Source organism: Betta splendens, chromosome 1 (assembly GCF_900634795.4).
Source record: "Betta splendens chromosome 1, fBetSpl5.4, whole genome shotgun sequence".
NCBI classification, from domain to species: Eukaryota; Metazoa; Chordata; class Actinopteri; order Anabantiformes; family Osphronemidae; genus Betta; species Betta splendens.
The window spans coordinates 20,570,420-20,595,553 of NC_040881.3; the positions used below are offsets into that span (position 1 = coordinate 20,570,420).

Genomic DNA, 25,134 nt, shown 5'->3' on the forward strand with positions numbered 1-25,134 from the left:
GTGATAGTCACTGGATTCAGGGAGGTTGCTGTGGTCTTCCCTCAGATCCACCAGCCACTGTGCATCACTGTTGTGTGACGCCTCCCTTTCCCATATACCTTGCCAGTACTTTTCAGTTTCCAGCCTTGGTGGGTCTGCTCTGCTGTTATTACCCTGCCATTTAGAGTACACTTTCGCAGGTTGTGTTGCGAACAGCCGGTTTATTCGTCTGGCTTCGTTGTCTCTGGTGTATCTCTTTAGGCGGCTGGCAGTTTCGAGTGCTTCAGGTATGGTCATCTGGCTGTACCTCTTGGGCATGGGTCTTTTCATTGCCTCTGTCATTTGGCTCACTTCCTCCAAGCTGCCTTGATTTTTGCCTCCAACCTTCGTTTCCATGGTGGGTATTGTTTCTCATGGCTCCCATGTTTGCTCTTATAGCCAAGCACTTCTAGGATTACTGATGCTGAAGCGTATATCAGCTCATTGGTTTCTGTGATTGTTGTGGTATAGATTGCTCTCAATGCTGCATTCATATCTTCTATGAGACTTTCTGATGGTACTTCCCTTAGCCGTTGTAGTTGGCCTCGGGGTTGCCTATTCAATCTCGCCATGATTTTATCTTTCAGGTCAGTCGCTGCCTTGCTCAGCGTGCCTGTGCTCATTGGGGCTTCGTACCCAATTTCCGGTTGGGGAGATGGTGAAACCTCCCCTCTGACCTGGCGTCCTGGCTCCCCCCTGCCATAGCATTTGTGTTGTACCTCGTCAATTTCAAGTTGTTATAGCAGTTGCTGTTTGTGGATGTTGGAACACTGAGCTACTAGTTGCTTCGCCGTAAGTCTTGAATGTGGGTTTCTCTGTTCCCATTCGCCGCACATTCTTTGCATGTAACCCCTCTGACTGGGGTTACTTGAGTAGTAGCATTCCAACAGAGCCTTGTTCTCGCATTCTTAGCCTTTCTTTCTTGTTTCCAGTAGCCCATTTCTCGCCTAGGTGCTCTGGTTCCCCAACACCTGACGCAGACCTTGTTAGAAGTCTAAGCAGAGTAGAACTCTTAGGGGATCAGTAATTGTTTTATTGTTGTGTTGTTTTCCTGAACACGAGATCTGATCACTGTGTATTTCCGCAATCATGTGACTGTAACGCTGTTACAGATCTGCGTGAATCTAAGGGGTGCACATTGAAGTGTGGTAATCTGTGATTTCGCTAGCTTAAGCTTGTTTTATGTGGTACTGTGCGATTGCTCTGTTTCTGCTGTGACCACGCCAAGCGCACGTTTCAACCACTGCGCGCTTCCGCGATCACGTGACTATATCGTCGAATATAGCTCCACGTGTTTGTGAGACCGCAAGCCTTATTCACGCTAGTCCCACTTCACCCTCCTTTATACGCTTCTTTCCCTGTGAACGCCAGACATGCACACTCCATTCAAAGGGCACACCGGCACACGCGCGCAGCTGTGCCATTTCACCACGCCTCTAAAGGGGGCACGCTCTCCCTCCTTCTTTCTCCTTTTTTCTCTCTCTCTCTTTCTCTCTCTCACTCACACACTCACACACACACACACACACACACACACACACACACACACACACACACACACACACACACACTTGAGACTGTATTGGCTATTTCAAATTGGTTATTCGTCCCTGGCAACAGGGTGGTGCCCGTAAATTCATTAATTATTAATTCAGTTAATAATTACTAATCAATAATAAAGTGTTTCACTTACCAAACTATAGTCCTTTGTCATATAGTCACATATATTAAGCTAATAACCAAAATTTGTGAGTCTAAATTATATACATAATTGGTATCTCCACTCAGGGAGCTATAAATCCAATTATTATATTTGTGGTCCCTCGCATACCCCAAACATAATTGGTGCAAACCTGTGTGAGGTTAATCAAACTCAGTCCTTTTTGAGACCAGGTGGTGTTACTAATTCATTTGACAATACCACCACCCTGACATTGCCCCAACATAAGATTTGTCGTAAGCTGTAGAACAAAAAAGGAGGGACAAAGTGAAATATCATAAATAGGTCCCATATATAGGTTATTAATGCTATTTGATTATTTTTTTCATATGTAAATGCATTTGCATCCCTTTTCTCTTTAAGCCTATTCCACCATAAACCAGGGATATATTTCCTTGTATTTATAAGGGGAAAATCCAGGCGAGGTGGAAGATTTTTCTTTCTCTGTGTCTAAAGTATATAATTATTTACTGTCTAGATCTACAGTAAGCAAATGTCCATTGATTTACAAAAACTGACAACTGGTTCCAGTGTGTGGATGTCCTAAAGGTCTGCTAATAAACACTAATAACAATCCAAGGGTCTTAATAACCTGCTCACTAAGCTCTATTGATATCATCCTGTGTCATTAGGTTACAGAAATATTTTAGACTTAACATAAGCATTTTACTGAATGCTCCACTGGATCTAAGAGACTTTCACCTCATCAGTTTTCAGCAAAACATTACCACGTGTCCTTTACGTCGGATGTGAACAGTGGATGAATCTCTAATTCATAAAACCTGACTCGACCAACGTATTGAGGTTAGCCATCCGTGCTTGGATGTGGACTCCTACGTCCCTCCTTACCTGCAGGTAGCTACATGGAAGCGCCGTCCTTTCAGGAAGCACTTGTTTGGTGATTCAATACATTCACAGGAACACTTGGTTCTGTTGAGCGGCTGGTGCCTCGGACACGTCCGGGCACACACACACTGACAGGTGTCTGTGCTGAAGACGTGGTTGACTGGACAGGATGGGGTGAAGGCGGTGCTGCAGACGCACTGGCAGGTGTTGCGTCCACATGTTGGTTGGGGCCCACAGCCGTCACTGGGATCCCTACGCCGACACACACACTGACAGGTCTCTACATCCAGCTCCTTATCGGAGCCACACACATCTGCAGAGAAGATGTCTGAAGTTGGAAAAAGGACAAACACAAAGGTGCACTCGGTTAGTTAGAGTGCTGAAGGATCATGGGTAACTCTTAGAAAGTAAAATCAAATACTAAATGACAATATTTAATTGTTTTACAAATACATTATTTTAATACAGTTTTCCTTCAATTGCTTGCAGGCACATGAACTTCTGGTTAAGTCAAATTCAACGGAAGGTTTAAAGGAACGTGTGGATGTCCCAATAGTGTGGCAGCATCAGTTGTACCACATGTGTTGTGTGCAGCCTCCTGTTCATCATGTCAGCCATGAACATGGGACAACAGACATTTTGCCTCAGCTTTATAAACCCACTAACGTCACACATCTACATTAGCTCCCATACCTTACTGTCTCTGGAGATGTGTTTGCTTTTTAGATTTAAATCCTAACATAAGTCCCTTAACAGTTATAGTCACTTAGTTTACCCTCATTAAAAAAGTTTAATCAAATAAAGAATGAACAAAATAAATCCAAGTACACACATTAAACCATTCACTATTGTTACTCCATAACATAAAGGTTATATATAGGAAATCCGAACAAAAACAGACCAGCACAGTCCAGTCCGGTCATTATCTATCGTGACTGGGACAGCCTGTACAGTACATACAGGAGAAGCAGAGTAGATGTTGGAGAAATACTGCATTTAATCATTGAAACATTGTTGGAATTTATTTTGCTGATCTGCTCAAGCCTTGTAAGCTGTGCTATAGCCTTGAAGTTTTCTCCCTTCTGCTCTGCTAGAAAATAGGGAGTACCGGTGCATCCTTATCTGATGAGCCCAATGCTTGCTTTGTGCAGGAAATATTTCCCACGTTCTGTGTGACGATGCACCTCCCAGAATGCAATACATATTATGAGCTGAATCCCTGTCTTCTCTTCAGTGAGAGGAAGTTGCCTTTGCTGTAAACTGCTCACTTCTTGCAAGTAAAATCCTAAAGAAGGTCTCAACTGATTGTGTCTTCTTTATTTAGATTTACAAAGGGAACTAGACAATTTCCCTAACATAATTGGGGGCTCGTCCGGGATCCCAAGATCCTCGCTTTGCTGGGACATCGATGTTGGCGACTGAAGTCTGTGCACAGCCAGGTTTGGAACCTGCAGAAAATCCTGGGAGGTGAATTCCTGCCCAGGTCAGACGTCGGCTGGTGGTCCGACGAGGCCGAGGTGACGGGATCCTGAACCAGAGCCAGGACACAGATCAGGCGAGTATGAAAAGAGTAAAATCCTAAGGTATCTTAAATTCCGTGAGTGGCTCACGAGGTAAAAGAAGACCGGGTCTTCAGAAAAGTTCCGTGACGAGGTCACGAGGTAAAAGAGGACGGGTCCTCGTCAAATAGATTAATGATAGTTTGTCTGATTGAAGCAGCGGCAGAGTGGAAACCTGACGGTGTCAACCTAAACTCTGTATCAGCTGGAGTGAATCAGACTATATAAATAAGTGTTATTGTTTGTCGGTCTCTAAGTGAATTTTAACTTCTTAGAGGAAGTCTCAGAGACCTTTTGTGTTGTGTGTCTGATTGAGATCAAAATTGAGAGGTTGGTTTGCTGAGACAGCTGTGTCCGCAGGAAACTAGTTCCTGTAGAAGCTTGGCACAGTCGATGATCTCTGTGAACACTGTGACTGATCGTTGATCTCAATCCTCGTAGTGAAGCAAATAAAAGAACACTAATGTCTAAAAGACATTATCAGTCGACTACAATAATATATATAATACTCACCACAAGAAATTTGATTTGATGGAAATTTAAAAAAGTAGAATTGTGTAAAAAATTGATGGATAAAATAACTGTGATAACTGAGATGGGGAATATATAAAGGGACCAGTTAAAAATTCATGCTATATGCATAACAAGATTTTGAATTCAAAGTAAACACTAAAGTGGTGTAAAACTATGGAACAAATTAAGTGAAGACATAAAAAATATTAATGAAATGATAGAAATATAATAGAAACTATATAATAGATATAATTTAATAATTGTTTTATATTAATATAAAAAATAACCTATAATAAACAAAATAATATAATTGATGAGCTTAAATATAAAGGCATGCGTCAATTAAAATATAGAAAACAAGCTCATTGATTAATTAGATGGAATGTTGTGGAAGTGGTGCACGAATATTAACATTATGTTATAATTCCTTATTAATATATACTTTATGTGATGTATCAAACTAACAGTCTATGTTCAGATATTGAATACAAATCAATTAAATGAAGCAAAAGCAACAATGTTTGTTGTAGACAGTGAAGAATGCTATTGGCACTTATGTGAAAGACTGCATGATTACAGAGGCAGCCGGTAAAAGTGTCTACCCCCACCGTGTTTGGGTTTCAAATTTGCCGCGTCAGTGCCGGGTTTGTACTGCGGGAGGAGTGTGTTACGTCCTTCTGGCCTGTAGGTGGCGATTGACTCCCACTTTTGGTCCTAAAACATCGTAGTTGCTTCCGTCATATAGCCTCTTGTAGAACGACCATGATCAGGTCTTTGGTGGCCTAGTGGTTAACGTGCATGGCCACAACGTTTTTTTTTGTCCGGGGTTCGAGTCTGGGTGGAAGCAGTTTTTTTTATTTTAATTATTGGAAAAACAGCGTTCTCATCATCATGTGATCACGAGATGACAACGTTGTATTACTTAGTGCATGGATCGCCAAGACCATGAACCGCTGGTCGCGTTATAGTATGAAGTTATGAATGTAAGTAAATTATGGCAAATTATGGCAGTTTAAAACCGAAAATAAGAAGCTGAATGGTGCGCCCTCCCGCGTGCAGCATTCGATTTGTGGCAGACAAGCTACTGTAACGCTGATTTCTTGCTGTTGGTACGGGCAATTTTCTTTACGTGGAATGCTTCTTTAATGCACCACACGGCAAGACAGTGCGGCACATGTACACTTTTTTCTTTACGCCGCTCTTATCCAACGCGCGTCACATTTTCCTGTCCCCGTCAACAAGGACAGGTAGGAACTAATGTTGATGACAAATAAAATCACAGTAGCTGAAATGTCACGTTTCCCAAACATAAAATAAAAAAATAAAAAGGAAGACTAACTAAGGTTACACTACTACAATTTAAAAAAGTGAATAAGGATGATCTAGACCAGAGGTCTGCCACCGGTAACACCCACGTTTTAAATGAAAAAAACAAACACTGGGAGCCGCGGAGGGCGGCAATATTATATTATTTGAGAACATTCAACATTTGTTTTTTAATCCAAAGAAGACATAAAAGTCGGGGCTCAGAGATCTAGCCGATGATAAAACATTGTCAAGGCATCGACAAGGACAGCTAACTCGCTTTTCCCTGCTTCAAACAGCTGTTTTAACTGAGAGCAACCCGTGCGGCATCACCGGTCAATCTGTAAACGTATTAATTTTTTTTTGTAAATAAAAATAATGTTTGCCCTGTTCAAACCTGCACTTCCATTCAACAGACGGACATGAAAGAGGGAATAACGAAATAAACAGCTGGTTAACTTTGTGGGAACATGGCTGTAGCTCTGCAATGACTTTATGTGGTACAGGTGAAAGCAGTAATAACGAAATAAACAGCTGGTTAACTTCGTAGGAACACCTTGTAGTAGGAACTGGTATATTTAGAAAACCCAGTAGTCCTAGTGTTAAGGTGTGTGAACTGGGGAGGAGACGGCAACAGCGACGAAAGAGCGACTGAATAGAGTTGATGTCTTCCCCGCTGACAGGCGCATTCATTTGATAATGCACGTATCTTGGCTGACAGTTCAGTTAAAAACCACACTGAATCTTTATTAAACCGTCCTGAATAACAAATATGAACTGCAGTTTCTTCTTCGATTATCCATGATTATTATGAAAGAAGCGCAAATCTTCGCCAGTCCAAATTGTGCAATTAATACTGTGTTTACAATAAAGGTAATAAATAATAATATTAGTATTTTCATTTTAAAAAGCACTGCATATTTTAAACGAATGTCGAAGTGCTACAAATAACTTAGACCAGAAAGCTACGATAAATACATACATTTTTTTTTGCAGAGTAAACATGTAGAACAAACTACTTGCTGCATTAATGAGTCTTAGACCTGCAGCTGATCACGCCGCCCGATGCTGCCCAGTCTCTCACAGAGCTTTGTCCCGGAGCTGAGGTATTTCTCACCTGCTGATCGAGTAGCAACACATTAGCATGTCTATGCCTCTACGAAGGAGGGGGGAGGGGTGTGTAGATTTCCTTTGCGACTATGAGCAAACACGAGACAAACAAAAGCTTGGTCGAACTCAGATCCAAGTCATCTGAGTATGAAACACATCACATATCATTCGATCTCGTGTTTCATTCGAGCGGCAGTCTGGAGCTCTCTGCTAAGACTGCTGCCCCGCGACCCGTCCACGGATGAGCTTCCATTAAAAATTCAAAGCAGTTTTAGCAGTTTGTTTTTCGTTTTTCTCTAAACGAAAAAAACAGCTTAAAATTCAAGTCCGTGTGTTTTTGTTAAAAATATTTTTGTTCGGTTTATTGGTTTGTAATGCGGTGCTTTTATTCGGGATAGATAGACGGATGGGAAATCAAAGTTTTGAAACATACACGGGCGAATAAGTCACATCAGCCACTCATTCAGTGGACACGCACAGTCAAAACAAATTCTCGCTACATCTAGTGCGCCACTCCCCTGTTCCTCTCGTAGCCCGCATTTGCACATCCATACATTTGTGTATTGGTCACTCTCTGTCTGGACACATGACTCCGAAACACGTCACATGTTTGTGTAAGAGATTGATGTCTCCACCAAATTATATGCAGAGGTAACGACAGAACGACTTTTTGTTTTCCGTTTGTCTCTAAACAATAAAACATATTAACTCCAATTCCGTGTCTTTTTGTAAAAAACAAATATTTTTGCCTGTTTTATTGGTTTGTAAGGAGGTGCTTTGATTAAAATCCGTTTGCAGCTCAACGAAAGAGAAACGAAAACGCCGGTGAAAGTGGCTGGATGGACGGATGGGAAATGAAAATGTTGAAACGTACACGGGTCGAATAAGTGATCTCAGCCACTCAGTTACAATGATACGCACAGTCAAAACAAGTCAAACTGCAGTTCTGCAGACACAGAGTAAACGCGTAGGAACAAACATGTTGCTGTAATGCGTTGCTGTAGATCTGCTGATTTCTGGCGTCCTGTCAAAATTACGACCGACAAATGCTGTAAAACAAATTCCTATGATTATTACGGTTATTTACGTAAAATCTGCGACTATTGGAAAACATTCATTAACAAGTTGTGGAAGTTTAAAACCTAAATAAGCGGCTGTAGTCGCAGATGGACTGCGCTCTACGTCTTTACTTGCGCATTCAAATTATATTAAATAAACCGCGACGCATAATCATGGTATTATGTGAAGTCAATGTGTTGTATCGGTTGTTAGAGCGGTGGGTGTGTACATATTTTTAAGAGACGCCTTCTATTTAAAGACACGAAAAAGCTGAGGAGAATAAAAACAAGAATGTGTTGCTGCTGTGGCGCTGCCTGTTTTAAACCACACAGAACGATTATAACTTCGCAGTGAACAGAAAATAACTAAGCCATCAACAAGTTGTTGCCCTTCATACTCCCCATGTTTTAGCACACAACAGATACTTAATAGTAAAGACTTAATAGTAAAATAGGTCTGGTGTAATATATGTGTGTTACAGGTAGAAATGAACAGTCGGACCTCAGTTACGCTGTAGTGCTTTGGGGCTTCTAATCAACGCTGCGCCACCTGGTGGTGAAAATGAGACTAGCGTCCTGATTTTTTTCAGCCGGCTGCAGGATTAAAAATCTTTAGTCAGCGACGCACTCGCTGCGCCGTGGCGACGCGGCGGTACTGCAGTAAAAACCCTAGTCACTTTGAACCGCTGCCACTGTACCCACAAATTACCCTAACCATATTTGGCAAAAAGGAAAACCTGCCCATGAGATTGTTAACAGAGTGTATCATTGGAAACAAAAGTGTGACTACAGCTCAATGACAGTGTGGAAGAGAATAGCTCTGAACTGGACAACCCAGACTGTGCCCACAGCCCACCTCAGAGGAAATCAACAATCAGTGACAGTGTGCTTTAAGTTTGGCAGAGAGACGCTGCCCATACTGCACGGCTGAGGCCACAGACCAGCTGATTGTCCACAGAATGATTCTGCTGGGGCAAAGTGATGGGCGAGAGGCCGGCTGGGTTCCAGTACCAGTGTAGATAACACTGAGGAGGGAGGTGAATGCACTGACACGCTCCACAATGAAGATACACACACGCACGCACGCACGCACACGCAGACGCACTTACTGATGATGTCACAGCTAACAGCAATGAAGAATGCTTGCTATGCTTAGACTCAGAAATGCTCACAGCTAACTGCAATGAAGACGCTTGTAACGCTTAGATTCAGAAATGATTTGACAATGTTTGTCAAATGTAGAAAAAAAAACAACTTTATAAGTCATGTCAGAGACAATATTAGACTAATACACTCAGACCTGATGCAGAACAAGAAATAGCACTCGTCATAGACTCCCTGTTAAGAACTAAGATTGATGACTAAGGATGATGACTCTCCTTGCGATACTCCCATATTCCCAGTAAAGAAAGCTCCCACTTCCACTGGCTGGAGGATGGTACAAGACCTTCAAGCTACAAATAAGGCTGTACAACCAAGAGCAGTCGTGGTACCTGATCCCTACATTCTGTTAAATAATTTACACCCAGATAAGCAGATCTTCTCAGTTATAGATATTAGTAATGCCTTTTGTAGCATCCCATTTCCCCCAGGTTCACAATTTTGGTATGCGCTTACTTACAAAGTTCAGCAATACACATATACCAGGCTACAATAAGGTTTTTGTAAAAGCCCGACTATTTTCTCAGTGTATGCCAGCAAATCTTGCTAAATTTACACCCCCACACAGTAGTCAGATATTACTGTACGTAGATGATGTTCTGGTAGCGTCACAGACTGAAGTGCAGTAAAGATACTGTAGCGCTTCTTTCATTTCTGGCAGAGAACAGTCACAAGGTCAGTAAAAACAAACTGCAATTGTTGAAGAAAAAACTTAAATATTTAGAACAAAGTGGACAAAACTTGATCTAAATAGAGTTTTCAAAAGTAGAGAACCTAGACCAGATTTACAGGACAACCCAATACCTGGTTCTGTATTTGTCTTTGTGGATGGACCAAGCACAAAGTCTGAAACTAGAAAAACGCAGAGTGGCTGTGAGGTTCTGACTGATAGTGAGACCTTGAAGGCAGAACTGCTACCCCCACACTACAGAGCACAAGCAGCACAAATAATTGCACTGACAGAGACATACAAACTCAGGTCAGATAGTTACCATCTATACTGATAGCAGATACGCACAATGAACTATTCATATATTTACCAGTCAATGGGAAAATACAGGCATGATGACATCAACAGGAAAGACTACATCCAGCCATTTTCTATATCGCTTATTCCCTAATGCGGGGTCACGGGGGTGCTGGAGCCTAACCCAGCTGACTATGGGCAAGAGGCAGGGTACACCCTGGACGGGTGGCCAGTCCATCGCAGGGAAACACATAGACAGACAACCATTCACACACACACTCACACCTACGGGCAATGGAGAGAGTCCAATCAACCTAATGCACGTCTTTGGACTTTGGGAGGAAGCCGGAGAACCCGGAGACACGGGGAGAAGGTGCAAACTCCACACAGAAAGGCACCAGGGCCGCCTCCGGGAATCGAACCCAGAACCTTGCCATGTCTCAACGGAGGATGGTATGGATAAAAAACAAATACTATACTGCTTATGCATTTACAAATTATTCTAAAAAATTTGTTCCTGATGCATCGCATGCGCTAAATATAAACCTCAAGGAAATATTCGACAAACCAATTCAACAATCCCTCCAATGCCTTCCTTATGTCAAAGGTGTAAAAACATCACAAGAAATGTTTTTCTGAAAATGCTTTTCAAGATGTGCCTTGTCCACAGGAGGGACCACTGCAGGTTGGTGACTGGGTGTTCATCAAAGTCATAAAGCGCAAGAACTGGACCCCACCCCGACGGGAGGCCCACACAGAGTGACGCTGACAACACCTACAGCCTGCAAAGTCAAAGGCATCTCTGGGTGGATACACAACACACACTGCAAAAGACAACAGGTACAGGCAACCAAGTAGTATTGTCCGTGAGAAAAAAACCCAACTGAGGGAGGGGAAAAGTCTGCCTACAAAGGAAGCAACATTTAGAGCACTGGTCGTCTCAACGGCAGTGAAGAAATCAGCGGTACCTTCTCTCACTTAGGGGACATTCTCATAAGGAGATACTATGAGGGGACACTGTCCAGCCACGGGAGTTGTACTAACTGCCCTTGTACTGTTGATTGATGCTAGGCCACTCCCAAACCTCAATGAGGATGAGGAGAGACCTCCTGATCAATATCACGTTAACTTGTGGTATTGTTACCAAGACAGAGCACTCTTAACTTTACTGGTTCAGTGTGTCTCTTATTATGATGGCCTGATTTCATGGGGACCCTCCCACAGTCTTATATCAACTATGTTTGTGGACACACAATCTATGTGCATCTTCCACCCAATTGGGTAGGATGCTGTGCTCCTGTTTATGTTTCAGATGGCTCCTACGTGATAACACCACAGCAGACGACTTCCAAGAGACTGCTACGGAAGCGAGAGATCGACCTGAAGGAAAGTGATCGGATCTGGGGATCAGTCGTTCCAATGGACAAGAAGCTCTGGACTACAGGCCAGAAAGTGGCACTATCCCTATTTCCATGTTTGGGGGTAGGAAAAATTATGCTAAGAGTTGAAACCATAAATTACTGTATGACCCTGTTCTTCAATGTCACGGTAACGGCCCTTGCCAGTATAGATCGTCGTCTCACCGCCCTAACACTCCGTGAGTTACAGGACTGCCTGGTGTTAGAGCTGCTCACTGCAAGCCGAGGTGGAGTGTGTGCAATAGTGGGCCCCAAGTGCTGCACATACATTCCAGGAGACAACCAAGACGCAAAGGTCACCCAACAGGCACTCCATGACCTACAGCACATATCCAACGTGCAGGCGGCTGATGTAGTGAAAGACAAATCCTGGTTTGATTGGTTTAGGTCTGGCACATGGACTGACATTCTGATGAAGATTTTTGGACCGATTCTACTGATTCTTTTGGTTCTGATGCTGATTGTGTTGTGCGTAATTCCCTGTTTGAGGGCCATGATCATCAGGCTGGTGAATCAAGGCCTTCTCAGGGTGTGCGCAGTCATCCACTCTCGGCAAATACACATACACCTTTGAAGCTCGATAACTGTGAAGAGGATCTCCACGATGTCGACGGAAATGGACGCTAAGCTGTACATATTGTGCTTCTGTGCTTTTGACCCTGCCTACGATGTTGTAACATTTATTTCATGTTTTATGATGACTGCACTGAAAATCGAAAGAAGTTGTGCTGTTCTGATGTATGCATGATTGTTTAATAATGTTTCAATGTTAAACAGGAGGGAAATGTTGGAGAAATACTGCATTTAATCATTGAAACATTGTTGGAATTCATTTTGCTGATCTGCTCAAGCCTTGTTAGCTGTGCTATAGCCTTGAAGTTTTCTCCCTTCTGCTCTGCTAGAAGTAGGGAGTACCGGTGTGTAGCATCCTTATCTGATGAGCCCAATGCTTGCTTTGTGCAGGAAAATTTTCCCACGTTCTGTGTGACGAATGCAATGCAATACATATTATGAGCTGAATCCCTGTCTTCTCTTCAGTGAGAGGAAGTTGCCTTTGCTGTAAACTGCTCACTCCTTGCAAGTAAAATCCTGAAGAAGGTCTCAACTGATTGTGTCTGCTTTATTTAAGATTTACAAATTTAAGATTTACAAAGGAAACTAACAATTTCCCTAACTGTAGAGAAAAGAGCTTTTCCATATCCACAATCTTCTTCTACCTCTTCTCTTTCCTCACACACTGTCACAAAATGGCAGGACTTCAAGGTGAGGATCCAAGCGCACAGCTCAAAGAGAGATTTAGTGATTACTGCATCAGAACAGCAGGCAACAAGGTGGTTGAACAGGCAGTGGTCAGAAACCTGGGATCCGGTTGTGCTCCTGGAGGTGTCACCCACCTTCAGTGCACTTTAGTTCCACACACTCACGTCCAAGCTGGGTTGCAGGGTTCTGGGGTACCTTTTTCTACTGCCCTCTGCCTCCCCCGGGTTGGGGGGGTTGGTCGGGGCTCGGGAGGAGCTGCGGTCCCTGCCTGGGGCCACATGGACGGCAGGCCGGAGACCTACCCTCCCCAGGAATGTGATCAAGCGAATGGTGTGGGTGCGAGAATGTATCTGAGAGTGCATTGGTTCACGTATGTTGACTAGTTTGTTGTGAGAGAGTCTATGGTGTTTGTATGTGTTGATGTGATGATGTGTGTGTGCATATGTGGGTGGGTGTATGCGTCTGTGTTTGTGTGAGTTGGTATGCGTGTGGTGCGGTTGAAGTGTGGGGGGTCCGGTTTTTCGCCCGGGGTACGATGATCGTCTGCCTGGGTGGTCTCTTTTCTGCTGACCCCACCAATTGCTGGCCTTGTGCTGCAGGCAGCGGTGGCGCCAGGGGATGAGGTCGAGCCGATGGGGTAGGCCCCGCTCCGCTCGTGTGGGGGTGGTGGACTGGGGGCGGGCCCCACTTTGCGCGCGGGGCATCTTCTGGCGGGCTCCCTACGGACCGTGGGTCCTCGGGCTCTACTCTTTCAGGCCGACCCTCCCGCCGGGGGGGAGTGTTCGCCATTGGTTCTCATGGGGCGGACAGCGTTGACCCCCGGTGGCCCACTCTGGCCTCAGGTGCTGTCTCTGTGGCTGCTGCAGCTCTGCCTGGGGGGCTCTGTGTGGGCGGCTTGGGTCGCAACACCTGCCCTCCTGGAACTGAAGGTGTGTGGGCTCCCTGGCTGCTGGGATTCCTTCCTCTGCTTGCTGGATGGGCGTAGTGGCCGAGCCCCTCACATCACCCTGGCTTCCACAAGTGGCATTGTTCATGCACGAACGTCTGCCTCACCCTTTGGGTGAATAATGTTAAGCTACAGCCTTACTAACCTTGTAGTGGGACACTTTCCAAATCCAACTGTAAGTATTATTGATACCTATCACTACCAATATGAATAATGTGTGAATATGGAATTTGTGGTTGTTGTATGTCATGACTTTTATTAAGTAGCATGGGATATGTATAATATTGCACATATGTATGTATATTGTATGTATATGTTTGTATTAGTATGTGCACATACCTTAGCACTATTATTGGTATTAGTATTAATCTCCAAGGTAAACCACAGTACAAAAATTGTTTAGTTATGAATGTGTTAGCCTAAGGTACATCCCTGCTTCTTATTTATTTATTTATTTATTTATTTATTTATTTATTATTTATTTATTATTTATTTATTTATTATTCATTCATTCATTCATTCATTCATTCATTTTATTTATTTATTGCTCCGATTGTTTACTTAACAGATTTGCTTGTTTCAGCAGCTGGTTGCACCTAGGAATTCTAGGAATTAGAAAACATGACCACAAGCAAAACAAAGGATTCCATAGGTTATTGGTTTTCGAGTCCAAAACACTCCTTTCAAAGAAAGGGGGAGGCGAGGAGAGTCTCACTTTTCCCCAGGAGCAAATGTCAAGTTCTGGGAGGCCGGCTTCGGACCGAAACACACCCAGAGGCCCACAGAGAGCGACAACGTCCTTTAGGTGGAAGACAGCTCAGGAGATGGGAGAGTGGAGGGGGCCAGCGACGCCTGAAGGTGAGGCCACCAGTCCGGCAGTGCAGCTAAGAGCGAGTTGCTTGGACCACCAGATGTAGGGACAAAAGAGTTTAATTGAAGGCTAGGGACTGCAGAGCAGGGCAGAAAAGTAGGACCACGGTACCGGGGCATTGCAGCTGGGTGCAGACGGCAGAGCGACTCTGAACACAGGAGCCTGGGAGCTGAGCAAAGCAGTGGGACCTCAGAAGGCTCTACAGGTGCAGAAGCCAATTGAGGGAGCAGGCCAACAGTAACACCGGTGCCTGGAACCTGCAGAGAACATCTGCAGACACGAAAGAAGAACAGAGGCGACTGGAACCAAGGCAGGCGTGGTCACTTCCAGTCCAACAGGAACCAAGGCAGACATGGTCATCTCTGGGCCACTAGAAACAAGGGCTAGACTGGTCATTTTCAGACCATCAGGAACTATGATTGGAGAGGTCCGCTTTACCGGGCCACCAGGAAACAAAAGCTGGAATGGTCACTTCCAGACCAACAGGAACTAGGGCTGGAGCAGGGGTTTGACATGACTGAACTGGATCTTGAGCAGGAGCTTGACATGACTGAACTAGAGCTTGAGTAGGCTTGGGCTGGACAACGCTGAGCTGGAACAAAAGCAGGACATGAATGCTGGGCAGTGGTTTGGGCCGGACAAGACTGCAGCTCTAGAGCTTGAACCGGGCCAGACAATTGCTGATCTAAAGCTTGAACTGGGCATGACGACTGCTGCTCTGGAGCTTGAAAGGGACGTGGATGCTGCTCGGGTGCGTGGCTTCGCAGAGCAGCAGAGACCACACGTGACTGGATGACAGGTATAGCCCGGACCAGACATGGCTGGGCCACAGGTGCAGCAGAGGTCAGACCTGGCAAGGTGACAGGTGCAGCAGAGATCAGACGTAGCTGGGCGAGGACTGCAGTTGCACGTTGGGAGTTCAGGACAGGGTGCGGGACTGGAGCACACTGATATCTGGTGGTCGAGGCATCTCAGGCAGGGAGAGAGTCTGCAGCAACAGTCTGTGGGGCAGTTGCAGGGGCATGCAGCAATGCTGTAGCTGGAAGAAGCTGCGATGCTGTAGCTCAGGCAGGCTGGGGTGCTGTGGTACGTGCCTGATGCAGGCAGCAAGGCCGAGGGTTGAGGTGGTTCTAACAGAGCCTCTAACAGTTCATCTAACAGGGCTATCTTTGCACTGTTTTGCTCATATTTTTATATCCTCTCATCTAATTGCAGACGTGTGGCTATATTCAGTTTCCCTGCTTTACCTCTTAGTGTCGCCAACAGACTAATAGTTGTAAAAGTACTTATGCCAGCCAGGGAGCTACAGTACTGCAGTTCTGCGCAAATTTCTACTTTACATAGAAAATGTAGTAAATTTTGGCGTAGATTTGTCATTAAGCCAGGTTTTTGTGCATAAGTACCCTTTGTACAGGAAACATGTTTTAATGCTCTGATTACATTAATCATTATCACCTACATAACGTCATATTGTGATTTCTCTTTCCAGCCTTCTTTACACGCCTCACCCCAGATTGATTCCTGTGTGTCTACCCTGAACCCCTGGTATCTACCCTGGTTGGTTTTGGTCTGTGGTTTTCTACAGAGTGGCTTTGTAGTAGTTGTAGCTATTAGTATCCTGCAGAGCTCTGAGTATGTGGTCAGTCATACTGTATCTTCACCTAGCTGCCCTCCCCTCTCTGTCTGTGGCCACTACTTCTGCTCCGTTCTTGCTCTGGTTGCTCCCACCTGCTCAACCAATTTATGTTGACAGTAAGTGGCTAAGTCCTTACTTGTGGTCTTTCTTCTCTCTCATCCCATGTTAAGTAGCTGCTTTGTGTTTCGTTTGTGTAACTGCAGGTTTTGGACTAATGATGGAACTATTTTACCTTGAACTATTATTTCATCACAACCACTTGTTTTACTAAATTTCACGTCCTGCTTTGTCTCAATTTTTTTTTGGCCCTTTTATACCAAATGTATCTGTGTCTGTGGATTGTGCTACTCTGGGCTCTGAACATTCTTCAGTTTCTCATTTGTTTACACTCAGTCCAAAGTGTTATCGTAGCCAAACACACGCAGCGGAGCTTACAAACATACAAAGACTGACTCAGCAAACACACAGCAGCCATAAATACTCTGCATGAGCATTCTCTTATCACAAACACTCAGCTAACGTGAATGTTTCATTTAGGAATGAATCATCATGGAGCAATAACCCGGACTTTCTGAGAAGTTACATCAAAATACAAAACAATAAATAAGTCTATGATGTCTTAACAGAATACCTTGAACCCCTTTTCGTGGCCCTTGGACATAAAATCACGGTTGATTTGACTTTGACACTGGTCTCCAGTTCACCTTGGAGTTTCCCACATAGCTTCTGGCTAAATCTAACCAAGAGGTAATTGATGTTTTGACTGCAGTTATTTCAGCTATGCTGGAAATATAACCCTTTTTATCTTATGCTGTAGATTTTAGCTGCTCCATCAGTAACTTTTGTATCTGTATGATAAAGGCATTCTCTGAACTCAGTAATATCTATTTACTTTGATGAGGTCTATGTGCTGCAGTTGATACAATAGATCACAACATTCTATTACAGAGACTGGATGATAGCATCAGAATTCAAAGAACAGGACTGGGATGGTTTAAATCCTATTTGTTGAACAGATTTCAGTTTATTCAGGTGAATGATAATTCTTCCACATTCACAAGGATTAGTTTTGGAATCCTTTGGCTTGCAGAGGGTTCTGTGCTTGGTTCAACACTGTTCATTCTATACAGCACATGTCTCCTCTAGGTGAAACATATTGCCCATTTACCTTAGTGTAGTGATCTGTGCAATTGTTGTTGTGCTATTATTTGTAGTAGTAAACGTAATATTCAGGTTCTTTGTTGTGTGTGGTGGTGTACTTATATAATATAGCATTGTCTTATTCTATTTTATTGTATTTTTATTATAATGTTTGATGACACAACTGATCAGTTTCAGTAAATCAGTTTAGAGTTAGTTTTTTTTCATCTTTAGTTTTTAAAACAAGTTACATTACCAGCGGATATGCATATAAATATACCAAGTTTGATTCAATATACATATTTAAATGACACAAGCAGCCAGTAATATTAGCTTTATTTATTGTTTACTGAAAAAATCACCAGAAAAAAGTAAAGCTTTTTGTGTATATCCACTCACCGAGGTTCTGTTGCGGCTGCCATGAAGGAGGTGGTGGTGGTAAAGGGGGTTGTGGTTCACACTGGCAGCCGAGCTACACTGGCATAGCCCGGAGCTCCAAGCCTGACCAGGGAGACACGTCTTATTGGCAACTGGGCACCTTAAACATACAGACAGAAGGATCTTAAGTGGTTATCAAATCCAGTGTATATTACGATTTGACTCACAAACATCATTTGAATTATCAGTGTAAACTGATTAACAAGTTCTGTAAGACTCACTCCTTCCTTCTCAATAGTGCAAACTATCTAGAGATCTTTAAAAGTCACTAAGATGCACACCAAACTGGTCTGAAAAAGAGGCAAGAACAATTATTATAAGAAAATTACGAATTCATAAATATGCAACAATAACTAACCAATGCAATCCAGCAAGAACTAAAAATCAGTGAAGATACAGGAACACAAACCAGTGAAAACAACAAAGACCACAACAACTGAAAGTCACTGACAAAGTGATTAGCCTCATTAGCCTTAGTGATTAGAATGACGACAAACTTTTATTTTGATATTTATCTGATTTGGTTTTGATGTCCTCCTCCTTGAACCGCCGTCTTATCGTTGTGGAGACGTTTGTGTGCCCGAGAGCCCCCGGGAGCTATGTTGTCGGGGGCTAAATGCCCCTGGTAGGGTCTCCCATGGCAAACAGGTCCTGGGCGACGGGTCAGACTAAGAGCGGTTCACATACCCCATATGAAAAGCAGACTAACAAGGACCGAGACATCGCCCGGTATGGCGCAGCCGGGGCCCCACCCTGGAGCCAGGCCCGGGCTTGGGGCTCTTATGTAAGAGCCCGGGCACAGCCCGAAGGTGCGACGTGGGACCGTCCTCAGGTGGACCCACCATCCACAGGTGGAACCGTAGGGGGCCTCTGGAGGGAGTGTTGGAAAGCACTCCAACTGGGGACCCCATCGTTCTTCTGGGAGATTTCAATGCCCACGTGGGTAACGACAGTGATACCTGGAGAGGCGTGATTGGGAGGAATGGCCTCCCTGATCTGAACCCGAATCGTGTTAGGTTATTGGACTTCTGAGCTAGGCACAGTTTGGCCATAACAAACACCATGTTCAAACATAAGGGTGTGCACGTGGCACCAGGACACCCTAGGCTGGAGGTCAATGATAGACTTTGTAGTCGTTTCACCTGACCTTTGGCCATATGATTTGGACACTTGGGTGATGAGTGGGGCTGAGCTGTGAACTCATCACCACCTGGTGGTGAGTAGGAGCATGGAGGAGGACTATCGCTCGGCCTCAAAGGGATTCTAGCAAACCGTTCGGCGCCTCAGGAGGGGGAAGCAGTCCTTTACCAACTCTGTTTTCAGTGGAGGTGGGGAGCTGTTGACCTCAACTGGGGATGTTATTGAACGGTGGAAGGAGTACTTTGAGGATCTCCCCAACCCCTTCGACATGCCTTCTGCTGAGGAAGCAGAGGCAGGGGACTCAGAGGTGGACTCGTCCATCACCCAGGCCGAGGTCACCGAGGTAGTTTGTAAGCTCCTCGGTGGCAGGGCAGCGGGGGTGAATGAGATCTCTCCTGAGTACCTCAAGTCTCTGGATGTTGTGGGGCTGTCTTGGGTGACACGCCTCTGCAACATCACATGGACGAGGGGGACAGTTCCTCTGGACTGGACAACCGGGGTGGTTGTCCCTCTTCACAAAAAAGGGGGACAGGAGAGTGTGTTCCAACTATAGGGGATCACACTTCTCAGCCTCTCTGGGAAAGTCTATGCCAGGGTACTGGAGAGGAGAATTCGGCCGATAGTAGAACCTCGGATACAGGAGGAACAATGTGGTTTTCAGCCTGTTCATGGAACGTTGGACCAGCTTTATACCCCCAACAGGGTGCTTGAGGATTTGTGGGAGTTTGCCCAACCAGTCTACATGTGTTTTGTGGATCTGGAAAAGGCATTTGACCGCGTCCCTCATGACATCCTGTGGGGGGTGCTCCTGGAGTATGGAGTCCAAGGCTCTTTGCTAAGGGCTGTTGGGTCTCTGTACAACCGGAGCAAGAGCTCTGTTCGCATTGCCAGCAGTAAGTCAGACCTGTTCCCGGTGCATGTTGGATTTCGGCAGGCCCTTTGTCAACAAGTTCTGTTCATTATTTTTATGAACAGAATTTCTAGGCGCAGCCAGGGGGCGGAGGGGGTCTGGTTTGTTGACCACAGGATAGCATCTTTGCTTTTTGCAGATGATGTTGTCCTGTTGGCTTCATCTGGCCAAGGTTTTGCTGTCAACTGTAATTTCATATTTAATGTGTGGTGACTGTGAATAGTTCACAGCATGATAAAGCAAGCAATAGCATGACCTCAGAATAGTTCAGTTTTCTGGAGAATTATTGATTAACCCTGTGAGTGAAAACAAACTGTGGCCTGATGCTGAGTTTCTGCAGGAATCAGATACTTTGTTTAAGTTCTACAAATTGAATAAAAATAGACCTCCTGAAATACTACACAATCACACACACTAACACAAAGAGTCAACTATCAAACCAAACCAGCGACTAGGGCACAGAAGGGAACCAGGCCAGTGGGAAGGGAACCAGTGTTTGCAGACAGACCAACAGTCGTGACAGTCGAAGAGATGCTGTGTGGTTTAAATTCAAGCTTCAACAGAGCTACAGACTAAAGGAGAAATAAGAATATAAAGAGGAAAAGATGCCGAGAATTTACGGGAGAAGAGCTTTTCCTTCACTTCCCTTAATGTCATCCATGCATGTTCTTCATGCATACATTTGCGTGAGCTCTTAAACGCTAGATAATTTGTAGCTGTAGGAATGTGCCCTGATCTGAGGCATCATGTTCAGTGTGTACATTATGAAACAGCAGCAGGTTTCAGCGTTCCTCACTTCACTGTGTGTGTAGCATATATCTAGTTTCAGCCTCTCCTGTGATTTACATCTACAGTAGTCATATTACAGCAGGTCATCATACAGTACAGATCAAACTGCACTGATTTCATAATCATGTCCAGTTCTCTTAGCTTTTTATCCTTCTCTCTATTTGCTCTATTTGTGTCTGTCTTCAGGTACTGGTCCAACCATCCTGTCTGTGTCCAGTTACTAGTCCAGCCATCCTGTCTATGTTCAGTTACTGGTCCAACCATCCTGTGTTCAGTTACTGGTTTAACCACCCTGTCTTTGTTCAGTTACTGGTTTAACGGTTTTGTCTGTGTTCAGTTACTGATCAAACTGTCCTGTCTGCGTTGAGTTACTGGTCCAACCGTCCTGTTTATGCTTTGTTAATGGTTCAACCGTCCCACATTTTGTATCATAACACTAAAGTAATCAAAGCTCTAACCAGAAAGAATTTGCTACTGTAAATAAGCAAACACACATAGCCAACAAATGTACAGGAGCCACATGTAAACAGAGCAGCTCTTTGAATCTGAGGACTGTTTAGAACTGCTTACAGTGTGTGTGTGTGTGTGTGTGGTGTGTGTGTGTGTGTGTGTGTGTGTGTGTGTGTGTGTGGTGCTTACTCCGGCAGGGATCTCCTGATGATGCTGTGAACCTGCTTGTAAACATCCAGCTTGGACAGACAGCTGCACTGGGTGTGGTTGGCCACACTGATGGTCACCGGCTTGGTGCCTTGGCTGATCGGCACCGAGATTTCAAACAGCTTTAGAGAGATGAACACAGTGGATGTAATAGCACACATTGTCTAGTTCACGCAAACAAGCACGCACGCGCGCACACGCACACACGCACACACGCACACACACACAGGGAGAGTGATAAGGAGCTGGGACTTACAAGGCACCTAATTAACATCAAACTAAGTACAGTAAAGTCACTCAATGTCTCAAGGCCCTTCAGCAGCTTTGACGGTCTCCTCCATCTGCTCTATTAGAGGGTCTTAGATCTGGTGGAGTTCACCATCAATATAAAGCCTACACACAATGACCACTGAAAGAACATCTAAGTTAAGGAGGACTCTTGCTGTGCATGACTGTTTTCAATAACACATTCTCTCATTCTCTCTATACTGAATTCTACCCATTCTAACTGAAGAGCAAAACGCACTCAAACACTGCATTGTAATGAAGCAGAACATTAGGATGCTAAAATATATGACAGATGTTTTATGTACATATATTTCCTGTTTCAGGCGTTTACTGTTTGTTGCTGGTTGCTGCTGGTTTATTTTACCTCTGTATTTTCCCAGTTTTCATAAAATGGAGGCTTCATATTTGGATGAAGATGAATCTGCTTAGTATGTTTGCTTTTAGAGCACCGACAAACACTTTGACCTAATAGTGGCGTAACTGAAGGTGCAGGAACCAGGGAGATGCCATTTCCATCTGGCCATTACGTGCAGTTTCCTAGGCTGCTGAGGCTAAACTAATGCATGATGCTAAAGGTAACACAGCCAACAACGGCCAAAGCAGAACTCATTAGACAGACAGACAGCTAACAGTTCAGCCGTCCACAGAAAACAAGCAGGTGGACATCAGGGTACTCAGTATCAGGCTTCTATTACTTACTAAGTGGTGAAACCTTTTAACCCTTGCCAAGATGCTGCCAAAAGATCAGCACAATGAAAAAGTTCATAATGACAAGAAGAGAAACAGTGTCTCCTTGGTTCTAAACCATTAGAATAAATCACATTCAGAAAGTCACATGAGTTCACATGCATGTAAATGTAAATTCCAACCAGCAGCCTCAGATAACAGCCAAGAACAAAACAAAACAGAAGACTTTTTCTATAACACTGGTAATGTTTATGTGTATTAGATCTGTTTCTGCATTTGTGTGCCGCATAGACACTACACTATACTTCATGTTCAGTCACTGTGTGGTTGGACCTGCATAATTACTGACTGCCAGATTGTGTCTCCAGTCTTTAGCCACTTCATCAATGGCAAGAAGAATATGGTTATAACTGCTGAATGGCTGGGGGACTCCAGCTAGGTTCTGAAGTACAGACTGTGAATGAAGACAGGCCCAACTCTATTTGGTACCGGTGACCTGTTCACTGACAGATCACACGGCCTCTGCTCAACCTGACGACTGCACCTGCGGGTGGTGGGTCCACAGGAGAACAGGCCCTGCTGGGCTCTATGGGCAGAGACCTGACCGATAGGAGTTACATGTGAGGATGATGATTGGCGGTACGCTTCTCCAATAATTTCTATTCAGTACATTTTAATGGTGGCCTCTGGCTTGACTGTTGGATTGAGGGAATCCAGGAGATTTTCAAAGTGACCAGAGAACAACTGCAAGAATATTAGTTGGACCAGCAGCTACTGAGGCTTGGTGTCCTGTCTGTTTCAGGGGCCACTCTTTGACTTGGCCAATCAATCACATCGGGCAGCCTCAGTCTATCTTATAACAGGGTTACCATTATATTAAATAAATGGTGGGGCAGTTCCTTCCACAATTGGCAATGTGATGGATGATAACACATCGCCAGGCTCAGCTGCCTCAGCGTCAGTTGTAGCTTTGACTCTAAACAGTGATTTTCCAGCTTTTTTTCATTTAGCTTTTTTTAGGTCCTCTTTTTCTTTTATGTGCCTGATTAAGACTGAGATCCTGGAAATGCAGCCGGTAACACTTTGACGGGACAACTCTTGAATGACTTCACTGTGGCAACACTTGGCTTCTTTTGGCACTTTGCATTTGCTCATTTGTTATCAATTATGAGTAATTGCTGCCTTTTCTGCTGTTATAACAACCAGAATGTCTAAAATGAGTAATGTAACCTTTGTAATAATACTCTGACTCTGTGCTGTTCACAAAAAAAGAGGCCATTTGTTCCCTGTTGTGCTTTAACACTAGGCTGATCTCTGTCTGAACTCACTGGAATGACAGCATGGGTCTCGTGACTTTTAATCTTTTTAAATTTACTGTAGTGTCAGACTTGGAGCTGTATGTTTCCAGTCTGATCCATCCTGTGGGTTTCTTCAGTTGGAGGATGTTTTTCCTGGGGTTCTGTGAGGTCTTCAGGTTTTGTTGTAAAGTGCGTTGCAGAATTAAAGAAACTTGAACTATGCTTCAGACCTTTTCAAGATTCCACATGCACATTCCACAAATAAAGTACTTGTGTCAGTGCTTACAGTTTTGCTGAGGTAACCAGTGGAGATGTTCCTGCACTGTTTGTCTTCAGAGTGGCAGCATCCTCCACATCTGTACACGGACACACAAGGCGGTTTATAGAATATGTTGGTAGGAGCTCCGAACTCCCTGCCCACATCGACACACACTTCCCTGGGCATGCACTGAGTTCTCCTCCACTCCAACTCTATACCTGCACACACACACACCACACACACACACCACACACACACACACACACACACACACACACACACACACACACACACACACACACACACACCAACCGTTATTTGTCATAGTTTGCGTGTTAATCAATTTATTTCATTTTTCATTACACCACAGTGGAAGCCTACTTTTCAGGACATCTAGATTGAGGTAGGCGGCACCATATGTCAGCTCCTCTGCTTCAGTCAGAGGCCTCAGTCGGTGAAGTTGCGGCCGCAGGGACAGTTTGGCCGCAGACATCTTGGATCTGCACTTAAGAGCAGCCCAATACGACGGATAAATGAGACTCATCAGTTCATCCACGCTGGAGGCGGAGCGGAGCTTCTGCTCCACATCTGGCTTTGGTGGGGAGTCCTGAAAAGAATAAGACACATATTCAGCAACAAATCAAATGAAATATGACACTATATAGCAAATATTACATATTTGACTCTGCTTGTTCAGTGCATGCCAATCAGTGTGGAGTCTCTGACTGACTCTCCTTAGATTCATTGATGTTTAGTGAAGTATGAGGTCCTGTGTTTTACAGTCTTGGTGTGTTCCTGTTTTGGAAATGTATCCATCTGGGAAAAATGAAAAATGAATAACTTCCTATCTCATCACAGCAGCCAATGAGGTAGAGGAGATGGAGCAATAAAAGTACAATCAAACGGCTGACACACTCAAAAAAAATATTCTTGCCCCTAATAAAGTATATTTATAATTTTTAGGTATTATATACATGAAAAAATTCAAGAGAGTATGTGTTTTTTAAAATAAACAATGCAAAGATGCTCAAACACATCCTGTATGTAAAAACGTCAAAAAACCTTTACTTGAAATCTATGGAACAGGTTGGTTAGTATACACTCTAAAACGTAATCATGCCTAGAATCTAAACTTGATCT

General features: G+C 44.1%; 2 protein-coding genes across 2 annotated transcripts in view; one reads left to right on the plus strand and one right to left on the minus strand.

Moving 5' to 3' along the window:
* LOC114846083 (vascular endothelial growth factor C-like) overlaps positions 1 to 24,631 on the minus strand; it is a gene marked incomplete at its 5' end in the record, with an annotated part of 29,698 nt that extends 5,067 nt beyond the window's left edge. The window contains 6 exon segments of the mRNA XM_029134892.2: positions 2,588 to 2,912; positions 17,928 to 17,978; positions 17,981 to 18,066; positions 21,445 to 21,584; positions 24,022 to 24,212; positions 24,376 to 24,631. Coding sequence (XP_028990725.1) covers positions 2,588 to 2,912; positions 17,928 to 17,978; positions 17,981 to 18,066; positions 21,445 to 21,584; positions 24,022 to 24,212; positions 24,376 to 24,631 — 1,049 coding nt within the window.
* Positions 5,564 to 25,134, plus strand: part of LOC129604663 (syncytin-A-like) — an 82,546-nt gene continuing 62,975 nt past the window's right edge. The window contains exon 1 of the mRNA XM_055512026.1: positions 5,564 to 6,476. The gene's annotated coding sequence lies outside the window, so the exon portion shown is untranslated. The remainder of the gene's footprint in view (positions 6,477 to 25,134) is intronic.